Source organism: Bos javanicus, chromosome 1, assembly GCF_032452875.1.
Source record: "Bos javanicus breed banteng chromosome 1, ARS-OSU_banteng_1.0, whole genome shotgun sequence".
In the NCBI taxonomy this organism is placed as follows: Eukaryota; Metazoa; Chordata; class Mammalia; order Artiodactyla; family Bovidae; genus Bos; species Bos javanicus.
In genome coordinates, this window is record NC_083868.1 from 37,741,462 (window position 1) to 37,754,401 (window position 12,940).

At 35.2% G+C, this 12,940-nt stretch overlaps 1 protein-coding gene across 2 annotated transcripts in view; it reads left to right on the forward strand.

Moving 5' to 3' along the window:
* Window positions 1–12,940, forward strand: part of EPHA3 (EPH receptor A3) — a 406,584-nt gene that overhangs the window by 320,862 nt on the left and 72,782 nt on the right. The window contains exons 6-7 of one of the 2 annotated variants that reach the window (XM_061434537.1): window positions 2,681–2,805; window positions 5,615–5,774. In XM_061434537.1, the coding sequence (XP_061290521.1) occupies window positions 2,681–2,805; window positions 5,615–5,774 (285 nt within the window). Of the gene's footprint in view, window positions 1–2,680; window positions 2,806–5,611; window positions 5,775–12,940 lie in introns of both variants that reach the window. The other variant, XM_061434453.1, reaches the window with a different exon arrangement.

Below are 12,940 nucleotides of genomic sequence, written 5' to 3' on the forward strand. Positions count from 1 at the left end.
CAGCAATCAGAAAGGGTTCATTTAACTTAGAGATGGCACAAGCTTCGAGCAATTGCTTCTACTTAAGTAAGTGTGGAATTACAAAAGGCTATTTATTACAATCCAGCAGGGCCCTGCAGCTTGCTCAAAGACCTTTGAAGAATTTCAACAGTTATAAAGTCTTGCACAGTGCAGAAGCAGTAAAACTTAGGCAGGTCCCCAAAAGAGCCTGGAAAGCATTCACTAAAAAGTTTATGTGATACGCTTCACAATTGTTCTTAGAAACAAATTATTTTCTCTTTCTTCTTTTTTAAGGAGAGATGCTATACGTGGTAATTTTCAAAACTTCTTTGAAAATATATTTTAACTGTTAAGGAAAATAAACCAGTTTCGAGCGATATGAAATTAAATAGGGAGGGTCTCCATGGGTTTAATAGGATAGTGTTCCAACATTCTGCTTCTTTGAAATGCTTTGTAAGCATGCATTAGAAGTCATTCTATTAATGGATTTACTTCAGGAGGAAACTTGTTGAAATTTCTCCATTTTTTTTGTCCAAAAAAAAGCAAAATTTTTAGCAACAATATTGGGACTGAAATTATTCTAGTAACAACAAAATAATAAATTGTTTTTTCTAAATATCAGAGTAAATAAAAAGAAATTAAGTGTTGAAAATTTAACATACCTGCTATTTATTTCTAACTCAGTGACATGATTATAAATTTTGAATAAGTTTATAAAATTTCAACTAAATATGTGTAAAATAATTTATCATTAACATAAAATCAATTTCAGAGCAGCAAACTGCCTCAGTGTTAGGGTTGGGGATATTGTGAGGCAAGTTTGAAAAATAAAATAATATTGAATAGACAAAAGGCAAACATAAAAGGTAAGTTATATCAGTTACATGAAAGTATGCGTGTGTGCATGCCTGCTCAGTTGCTTCAGAAGGAATGACTTTTTGCAACTCTATGGACTGTAGCCCACCATAGAGTTCTGTCCATGGGAATCTCTACCAAGAATACTGGAGTAGGTTGCCATGCCCTTCTCCAGGGGATCTTCCTGACCCACGGATCCAACCCGCATCTCCTGTATTGCAGGCAGTTTCTCTACCAACTGAGCCACCGGGGAAGGCCACATGAAAGTATATTAATTGTTAATGGGTGCGAAATGTGATAAAAGAAATGATTTTACTTTTCCATCATAAAAGCAACACTTACATTTTACTTTGGAAAAAAATTAAGTGATCATCCCCTGGCCATTAAAATAATGAGACTTTAATTACAAAAATTCATAAGACATTACATATAGTAGAAATAAGACAGAAAATTTGCTGTAATAAATGCTTTAAGTTTACACTTTGTAAAAAAGTGTCACAAGGCAAGTTTAATGAAAGCTCTATTTTTAAGTAAAGAATAAAATAAAAGGCATTTATGGACAGGAATAAATTGGATGGCAGTTTGGATGCAAAAGCTGGCAAGATAATCATAATAATGTTAATAATAATAATGATAGCTGATAATCATAGAAACAGCAAATCCATGTATAGGAAACATCTATTGCTAGCTTTTATAGGAAAGGCAAATACATAGGGTTCTAATAATCCTTGATTTGAGAAAAGTCTTTAAAAAATATGTCCCTTAGTAATGAAAGCAATTCAACAGTTGGTGTTCCTGAGAACTCTTGATTTTTGTTTGTTTCATGTTTGTAATTGTTTTACTGCATTCCATTAGAGAAGAATGCTGCTGAACTTCACAGTGGCGATTTTGGTTGGCCAGTGTACCAAGACTGAGATTTGAAACCAAGAGTGCATTGATGGATAGTATGCATTTTTCTTTTTAATGGAAGGATTTGAAGTCTGATATCACTTAAAACATGTTTAATCTTCCATTAGAAAATATGGTGACCCTGTGATATCTGATCCAGACAGATGTTTTTTATTCATATTTATATTTTTGATAATGCATAGGAAAAACATAACAAAGAGTCACCACCCAATAAGAGCCTCAAAATATATCTAGAGAATTGTGACACGAAGAGCACCCGCTTCCTCAGTACGTCTTATTAAATATACTTTTTTAAGAAATGGAAATGTAAAAGTAGAGATTCTTGTTTCCTGGTATATATATTTTTATTCATGAGAGCTTTTTTGTCAGAAGTCAAGATCTATTTTACTATGTCCTAAATCCTGTCTATTTTACAATACACTAAATATTATTATTACCTATGGATACCATGGGACTCCTTGTGCATAATGGATTCCAGTCCTCTTACAGAGTTGCATATGAAAATGTTATCAATGAGCTGAAGACTCTGGCATTCATAACTTTGCAACATTATAACAAATAGGTAGTCCTAATATTTTTTTTCTTTTTTAATATATCAAATATATTTCATTGCTTACATTATAGTAGCAGATTGAAAACATCTGCTCACTTGCCACTAGTCCACCAGCAGCTGAAAATCTCAGCTCATTTCCACAGGCCTCTATGTACCAGGGCTATAATCCAGCTGCTGAGGCTTGATATGGGGCCAGATTAATACTCAAGAGCCTTTGAAATGGAAATAGTGCTTTCTTGCCAAGATTAGAACAATGATAGGCTCCATTTGCTTGTCCCCTTCCCTCTCTGCTCTTCTTTACTGCCCTTCCCAATCCAATTAATTTTCCTTCTCCCATCATACCCTCCCATCCTCTCTTTACAGCTCCATCACCTGTCATGACGATTAAGAAAGACCGGACATCCAGAAACAGCATTTCTTTATCCTGGCAAGAACCTGAACACCCTAATGGGATCATATTGGACTATGAGGTCAAATACTATGAAAAGGTGGGGAGATAATGTTAAAAGAGTTGAATTGTGTCAGGAAAGAGGTTATTTTCTCATGAGTATACTCTTGCAAAGAAACGAATGACACTGCTAGCTTGTGAAAATGCTCTATTTAGAACTCTGGTCATGTGCTACCTTTGATTTATAGGTAGAGGAGGGTTTAGAAATTATTGTATTGAATATCCCCCATTCTACAGCAATAAGCCATAGCAAAGATGTTACCATTGAATGTAAGCCATCTAGTTATGATATTAGAGATGACATTTGTGTCTTCTACAGGAGACCCTTGTTCTAAACAACCATTATATAGCAATTCCTTCATCTACTGATGAAGTTCCTAAGTTCATTGCATTAAGTTCATTCCTAAGTTCATTCCTAAGTTCATTGCATTAAGCATCATTTCCTGATCTTCACATTCACATGAATTTTATTTAATACTGATATGAATGTTGAACTGGTAACAAAACCATTATATTATTGAGCTGATGATGAAAGCTTTCTTTACTTTGTACAAGGAGATTAGAAGATGGGAGTATGTGTGCCTCACATTATAAAATTGTGTTTGGTAATACAATTGTAAAAAATAAGTACATAATTATTTGTAAGTATAATTCAGGCCATGATATTTCATCACTCTAGGTACCACTTATTTCTCCCTGGTTATAAATTATGGTGAGGTTTGAAAACAAGATGTATTCAAACCTTATCAATAGAGCTGGGTGGTTTCATAGCTACTAATATGAACATAACATATTCATTTATCTGCTGCAGTTTACAAAGTATTTTAAAATGAATTGTGTATTGATAGCTTCTATTTACAGAACACGTCTACATACATTATTTTGAGTTGTTTGATAATCTGATGAGAGTAAGTAAATAGGTTCTTTTACAATTACAAAAAACAGAATCAGTGACATTTGAATTTCTCATAGCCTCATTGCTAATAAACATTGGTTCTCTGTTTTGAATTCTGACAGTCATCACTCCTCATGTAATATGTTTTCCCCTGTGTTGCATATCTTCTTCTAAATGAAAATGGATCATTAAGAGATGTGAGAATTAGTGGTATGGTCAGTTATGCAAAAAAATATGTAATGTATAAGCATTTCTCTGCACTATGTGGTTATGCTGTTTTTTGAAATTAAAGTATTTAACAAGTATGATGCCATTTTTTTCATACTGCCCCCTATAGGGAAAAGGATATGTCTCTTTGACTGAGAGAAAGTGAGACCTAATAAACCTCATTGTGCCAAAATCATAGTATGAATAAATTACCTCCTAGCTTTCAGTGATCCACTGTGGTACTGTCAAATACCCATTTGATCATAATCTTCTATTTTTAAAAATGTGACAGGATAGCAAATATAAGAATCCATGTTTTATAGATGATACAACACAATAAAAAGGTAATTAATGATGCACCTCAGTTCAGACTGGATAGCAGAACCAGGGAACACCCAACTTTTCTGTAGAGCTGATTCAAACATACTACTAACCTACATTCATATCTTTTACAAACATAAATCATTTTCCGAACTTATTTCAAAGAAAGCATAAAACAATATTTTGAAACAATATTAACTAGCATAGGAAAAAGTGACTGAATCTATTTTTATTGTCTAAGCATTTTAAAGTCAATGTATACTTATGTATAATATTATTTTAAATTACTTTATACAAATATTTATAGCAAATATTCATAAATTTTGAAATTAAAATTTTTTTCCAAATATGTATGATACTTAGAAATATTTTTAATGTTTCACTAAGATTTAAGCCCTAAAAGATCTAACTTTGACTAGACTTGACTAGTCAAGGTCTTGACTATTTAGTTCATTAATGATGATGAATACAACCATGTAGATATATGCTTAATAAATTTTTTAACACATAAAATAATGATTTCTGTAAAGTAAATACATTCAGCCTTCTTCATTATTTAATATACTAACTCAAATGCTATCTGATACATAACCAGCATCTTTAGCTAAAAAGTATATGTAATGCATGACTTTTTTTTCTGTAATATTCTATTTAGTTTGGGTTGAGGATATGCATTGTTCTATATCTCCTATTCCAGGCCCATCCCAGGTACCAGGGACATTCCACCATTACTTGAACTTAGGTACTTATATACTAATGTATGTTAAAGGAAAAACACAATTCTATGTAAAGTCAATTTTTATAAACAAGGCTTGACACAAAAAGCCTTTATAATTCATGTACAATGTGAACCTCCCAATGTACAATGTGAATTCTTTGGGGAAATATTTCTAGACATTTATCTGAAGATTTTCATCTCTACTAAACCACAGTGACTTAGATTAAACACATTGCAAATATAGTTGATACTAAGGAAGTTATTAATGTAGAATTGTGCATAAAACTTGGACCTTTTAAAATTTAATAGTTTACAGTTAATAGAAATATTTCTGAGATGCCTGTTAAGCTTAATTCAAGGGATATTTTCCTCTTTGAAAGTTTATTCTTAAAATTAGACTGAAGCTTTCATTCAGCTTTGGCTTTGAAGGTAACTTATTTTCATCCACATATTCATTAACTGGCAAAAATGAAGACTAATTATTTCTGCATTATTTGCAGGGAACAGATTATTTTATCCAAGATGGGAAAATATTTCTAGCTTAAAAATGCCTCTATTACATTCAGAGAGTTAAACAATTGTCATATCTTATCCATCATATGAGCTGTGTTAAATCTAAAAGAACTGGTTTAGAGGGGTTCAGCTTTTTACCATCTGACATGACTAGGAAGATTCGGTTTTAACATGATTTTTCTTACCTCAAAGCAGGAACAAGAAACAAGTTATACGATTCTCAGGGCACGAGGCACTAATGTTACCATCAGTAGCCTCAAGCCTGATACTACATATGTATTCCAAATCCGAGCCCGGACCGCAGCTGGATATGGGACCAACAGTCGCAAGTTTGAGTTTGAAACCAGTCCAGACTGTACGTATTTTCTTCAATACAGTGTATGAGGGAAAGGCTGTTGCAAAGATGTCTGATAATTCATTCTCACAATCAGTTTTAGTTAAATATGTGATACATTGAGAGTATATTGCTTCTTGTTGTCGTTCAGTCGTTCAGTCGTGTCTGACTCTTTGCTACCCCACGGACTGCCGCATCCAGGCTCCCCTGTCCTTCACTATTTCTTGGGGAACATTTAATAATTTTGTATAGCATTGAATATGTATACTTGTGCTTGTGTAAGTGTATATCTTTTTTTTTTTCTCTTTTACAAATGGAACATATTCTAATGCCTGGAATGCTTCTAATCTTCTATTTGACATAAATGTCTTTGAGGAACATTACAATGTTCACGGCAATATTTTAACTTTAATATTAAAGTTAACTTGAATATTAAAGTACCTCTTAATTCAGATATTCCAGGTTCATTGCATGGTTCAATGAACTCTAAAGAAAGAAACTTGATGATCCATGAGGAACTTAATATTGTTTTAATTCTCATGGATCTAGTATCATTTGGAGATTAAGGATATCTAAACTTCATTCATCACCTCATTCACATTCACAAGTAATTTGGATATTCCTGTGTGTCTGACTCTAAATTTATAAAATTGGCAAACATTTTCCCAATAGCACTCTGCTTTTCTTCAAATGCATTTGGTTCATATTAGAAAAAAACCTCAACTAAAATATAATTTTAAAAAGATAAAATCATGGCTACAATATTAATTAAAATAAACACAGATTAAAGATTTCATTTATCTTATTAATGAAGAAGCTAGTAACAAATTAAACAGATTTAAAGGGAAATATGGAGAAGGCAATGGCACCCCACTCCAGTATTCTTGTCTAGAAAACCCCATGGATGGAGGAGCCTGGAAGGCTGCAGTCCATGGGGTTGCTAAGGGTCGGACACGACTGAGCGACTTCACTTTCACTTTTCACTTTCATGCATTGGAGAAGGAACTGGCAACCCACTCCAGTGTTCTTGCCAGGAGAATCCCAGGGACTGGGGAGCCTTGTGGGATGCCGTCTATGGGGTCGCACAGAGTCGGACACGACTGAAGCGACTCAGTAGCAGCAGCAGCATGAAGAACAAATACATATATACATATACATACATATTTGTATGTTTGTGTCTGTTTGTGTGTATGAGTGTAGACCATCAGGAAAACTTAACATAAATTGGTTAATCCAAATCTGATTAATATACTGTAGGACAATAAATATAATGATTGAGGTCATCTTTTCTAACATAAAACAGTCATATCTCTAGTTAATGAATCATTCTAATTGTAATGAGAAAATTTATATACTGTATATAACTATTCTTAGTTTTTTACTTAGAACTAATTTCACAGTTGTAAAACAGGCTCAAAGACAAAGATGAACACTCTTTAGAAACAGATAGTCAAGGGAGAGTCTGACAATGCCCAGCATACAATTGAAATGAAACCCAGTAATCTCTTTTGACAGTTTCAAGGTGCCTTTTCTCTCCGTATCTATATTTCCTATTTTATAAATATTTGATTCATGATACAAAATTACATTGTTATTGGTATGGTAGAATTTCATGCCCAAATTTCATGTTTCATAGAAATAGTCAAGATTAACAAAAATTATAAAAGCTGTTTAAATTAACATGATAAAATAAATATTTTATCACACATTTTTTGTCAGACAATTAGAAATGCTAGCTCTACCTTCTGCAAGGTATGAGAACCTAGTGTTAGAATTTATGAGCTCACAGCTGAAACATGACAATTCCTCTGCTCAAAAGGGTGCTTCCATCCTCAAAAACATAAATCTACACAGTTGGCCCTCAAGATCTATGGGTTCCACATTCACAGATCCAAACAACCTTGAATCAAAAATGTAAAAAAGTAGAAAGTGAAGGGATATCTGGAGTAACAGGCAAGTTTGGCCTTGGAGTACAAAATGAAGCAGGACAAAGGCAGAGTTTTGCCAAGAAAATACATTGGTCATAGCAAACCCTCTTCCAAAAACACAAGAGATGACTGTACACATGGATATCACCAGATGGTCAATACTGAAATCAGATTGTTTATAGTCTATGCAGCCAAAAATGGGAAACCTCTGTACAATCAGCAAAAACAAGACCAGGAGCTGACTGTGGCTCAGATCATGAACTCCTAGTTGCAAAATTCAGACTTAAATTGAAGAACATAGGGAAAACCAATAGGCCATTCAGGTATCAGTTCAGTTCAGTTCAGTTCAGTCGCTCAGTCATGTCCGACTCTTTGCAACCCCATGAATCGCAGCACGCCAGGCCTCCCTGTCCATCACCAACTCCCAGAGTTCACTCAGACTCACGTCCATCGAGTCGGTGATGCCATCCAGCCATCTCATCCTCTGTTGTCCCCTTCTCCTCCTGCCCCCAATCCCTCCCAGCATCAGAGTCTTTTCCAATGAGTCAACTCTTTGCATGAGGTGGCCAAAGTACTGGACTTTCAGCTTTAGCATCAGTCCTTCCAAAGAAATCCCAGGGCTGATCTCCTTCAGAATGGACTGGTTGGATCTCCTTGCAGTCCAAGGGACTCTCAAGAGTCTTCTCCAACACCACAGTTCAAAAGCATCAATTCTTCGGCACTCAGCCCTCTTTACAGTCCAACTATCTCCATACATGACCACAGGAAAAACCATAGCCTTGACTAGATGGACCTTTGTTGGCAAAGTAATGTCTCTGCTTTTGAATATGCTATCTAAGTTGGTCATAACTTTTCTTCCAAGGAGTAAGCGTCTTTTAATTGCATGGCTGCAATCACCATCTGCAGTGATTTTGGAGCCCCCAAAAAAAACCAAGCTGGAATCAAGATTGCCAGGAGAAATATCAGTAACCTCAGATATGCAGATAACACCATTCAGGTATAAATGAAATCAAATCCCTTATGATTATATAGTGGAAGTGACAATTTGACTCAGGGGATTAGGTCTGATAGACACAGTGCCTGAAGAACTATGGGCTGAGGTTTGTGACATTGTACAGGAGGCCATCCCCATCCCCAAGAAAAGAAATGCAAAAAGACACAGTGGTTGTCTCAGGAGGACTTACAAATAACTGAGAAAAGACGAGACGCTAAAGGCAAAGGAGAAAAGGAAAGATATATCCATTTGAATGCAGAGTTTGAGAGAAGAGCAAGGAGAGATAAGAAAGCCTTCCTAAATGAACAATGCAAAGGAAACGATGAAAACAATAGAATGGGAAACACTAGAGATCTCTTCAAGAAAATTAGAGATACCAAGGGAGCATTTCATGCAAAGATAGGCCCAATAAAGGACAGAAACAGTGTGGACCTAACAGAAGCAGTGGAGAAGGCAATGGCACCCCACTCCAGTACTCTTGCCTGGCAAATCCCATGGACAGAGGGCCTGGTGGGCTGCAGTCAATGGGGTCGCTAAGAGTCGGACATGACTGAGTGACTTCACTTTCACTTTTCACTTTCATGCATTGGAGAAGGAAATGGCAACCCACTCCAGTGTACTTGCCTGGAGAATCCCAGGGACAGGGGAGCCTGGTGGGCTGCTGTCTATGGGGTCGCACAGAGTCGGAAATGACTAAAGTGACTTAGAAGCAGCAGCAGCAACAGAAGAAGAAGATATTAAGAAGAGGTCACAAGAATACCCAGAAAAAATATACAAAAAAGATCTAAATGACCCAGAGAACCACAATGGTGTGGTCACTTACACAAAGCCAGACATCCTGGAGTGTGAAGTCAAGTGGGCCTTAGGAAGCAATACTGCTAGCAAAATTAGTGAAGTGATAGAATTCCAGCTGAGCTACTTCAAAACCTAGCAGATGATGCTGTTAAAGTGCTGCACTCAGTATGCCAGCAAATTTGAAAAACTCAGCAGTGGCCACAGGACTAGAAAGATCAGTTTTCATTCCAATCCCAAGGAAGGGCAATGCCAAAGAATGTTCAAACTACCACACAATTACAATTATTTCACATGCTATAAAAGTAATGCTCAAAATCCTTCAAGCTTCAACAATATGTGAACCAAGAACTTCCAGATATTCAAACTGGATTTTAAAAGGCAGAGTATCAGAGATCAAATTAACAACATCCTTTGGATCACTGAAAAAACAAGAGAATTCCAGAATAACATCTACTTCTGCGTCATTAATTACACTAAAGCCTTTGACAGTGTAGATCATTACAACTGTGGAAAAATTTTTAAGAGTTTGGAATACCAGCCCACCTTACCTGTCTCCTGCGAAATTTGTATGCAGGTCAAGAAACAACAGTTAGAACCAGTCATGGAACAATGGACTGGTTCCAAATTGGGAAAGAAACAACAGTTAGAACCAGTCATGGAACAATGGACTGGTTCCAAATTGGGAAAGGAGTCAAGGCTGTATATTGTCACCCTGCTTATGTAACTTACATGCAGAGTACATCATGTGAAATGCCAGGCTTGATGAAGCACAAACTGGAATAAAGGTTGAAGGGAGAAATATCAATAACCTCAGATATGCAAATGACACCACCCTTATGGCAGAAAGCAAAGAGGAATTAAAGAGCCTCTTGCTGAAGATGAACAAGAAAGTAAAATGCTGGCTTAAACTCAGCATTTAAAAAACGAAGATCATGGCATCTGGTCCCATTACTTCATGGCAAATAGACGGGGAAAAACTGGAAGCAGAGACAGACTTTATTTTCTTGGTTTCCAAAATCACTGTGGACAGTGACTGCAACCATGAAATTAAAGATGCTCTTTGGAAGAAAAGCAATGAGAAACCTAGACAGTGAATTAAAAAGCAGAGACATTACTTTGCCTACTAAGTTCCATATAGTCAAAGCTATGGTTTTTCCAGTAGTCACGTATGTATGTGAGAGTGGGACAATAAAAAAGGCTGAGTGCCAAAGAATTGATGCCTTTGAACTGTGGTATTGGAGAAGACTCTTGAGAGTCCCATGGACTGCAAGGAGATCAAACCAGTCAATCCTAAAGGAATTCAACCCTGAATATTCATTAGAAGGACTGATGCTGAAGCTGAACTCCAACACTTTGGCCAGCTTATGGGAAGAACCAACTCATTGAAAAAGACCCTGATTCTGGGAAAGATTGAAGGCACAAGGAGAAAGGGATGATAAAGGATGAGATGGGGGGATGACAAAGGATGAGATGGTTGGATGACATCAGCAACGCAGTGGACATGAGCTTGAGCAAGCTCCGGGAATGGTGAAGGACAGGGAAGCCTGGCCTGCTGCAGTTCATGGGGTCACAAAAAATTGGACAAGACTGAGCAACTGAACAATAACAGCAGCAATATTTAATATCCTGTGATAAAACCATAGTGGAATAGAATAGGAAAGAATTTGAAAAAGAATATATATGTATAACTGTCACTTTGTTGTACAGCAGAAATTAATTAATACAGCATTGTAAATCCACTAGACTGTACTTCAATAAAATTTTTATATATACATATACATATATATATATATATATATATACACACATATATATGTACAAAACAATTCCAGAAAATTCCAAAAAGCACAACTTTAATTTATGGCAATCCAGCAACTAGTTACATTGCATTAATTTTTATTATATATTATTAGTAATCTAGAGATGCTTCAATGTATAAGGCAGGATGTGTTTAAGTTATATGTAAATACTACACCAATTTATAAAAGGGACTTTAGCATCCTTAAATTTTGGTATCTATAGAAGGTCCTGGAACCAATCCCCCTTGGATGGCAAAGAGGATTCAAGTCTCAGATATGGAGTCTGTATGTTAGACCTCACCTAATCTTCCTGTGATGGAATGAACACGGAGAAATCATCCTTTGAGGACATAAAAACAAGGATGCAAAATACCGTGGATGTCCAAATCTCTGTGAAGAGGTTTAAAACAAATTTAAAATTTTAGATGCCGCAATAATAAATTACAATTGCAATTTAAAATTTTCAGTTCTAAGTCTTTTTATAAATTTTAAGTGCCACAAAGAAAGTTCCTCATTTTGAAATGATTGTAGATGGAATTTTTTCAAACTTTTAAATAGTTATTGGCATTAACAACACCAAAATGAATAGTTGCTTTAACAAGAGAGATCACAAATCACAGAACTATAAAAATCAAATATTTATTATATAGTGTGTTACAAACTAGGCATATTGAGGAGCAGGAGGTGCAGAACACCATTAGATAAATATGTATTATATTAATGCGTAGTTTGGAACACCAGTCTAACCTCACACATTCTTAATTAGCAGTTAACCCTGTCTGATAAGTAAATTTGCAAAACCAACCACAAATTCTACAATTGTAATGTGATTCCAAATTTACCACAGATAGAGCTGTGGTCATGTTATGCATGATCTTCTAATGAGGCATCAGTGTCTGAGGTTTAAGAAACATCCCATTTAAAAATGAGATTCTTAGGACTTTTGCAAACAAGTTTTATATTTGCTATATTTCCATTGATTGATAGATCAGATGAAAAGAAGATAGAGAGAAAGAGAACATTTTTTAATACCCTCCTCCATTTATAAAAATCTTTCAATTGCACAGTTTGATTTTTTTTAAATCCGTTCACTCTTAGTATTTTACTATAGATTTCTTCCAGAGTTTAAAAATAAGTAAATGTAGGTTTAAACATTACCTTTTTTCTTAGGGAAAAAAAGAAAAAGAATGAAAACTCTCACTTCATTTTTTAAATCAAAATGATATCTTCATAAGAACTCTAAGGATTTTTCTTATTTATTACAGATTGATATTTAGAAGATATAAGAAACCTCCTGCTTGAAATTAACAGTATATTGATTATTCTAGTTTTTATTTTTTTAATTATAAAGTTTTACTCATAAGACATATAAATATTTCTTAGTAGAACATAGTTTACTTTTATCTGGAATTTAGTTAGTATTTTTTGATCTTGGTTTACCATAACCATATATTTTCCTAAGTGATTTAAAGTTTCTTACTATTAGGTCAAAGAATCTGCCTGCAATGTGGCAGACCCCGGTTCAGTCCCTGGGTTGGGAAGATCCTTGGAGAAGGGAATAGCTACCCCACTCCAGTATTCTTGCCTGGAGAATTCCACAAATGAAGGAGCCTGGATGGCTGTAGTCCATGGGGTCACAAAGTCAGACATGACTGAGCGACTAACACACAT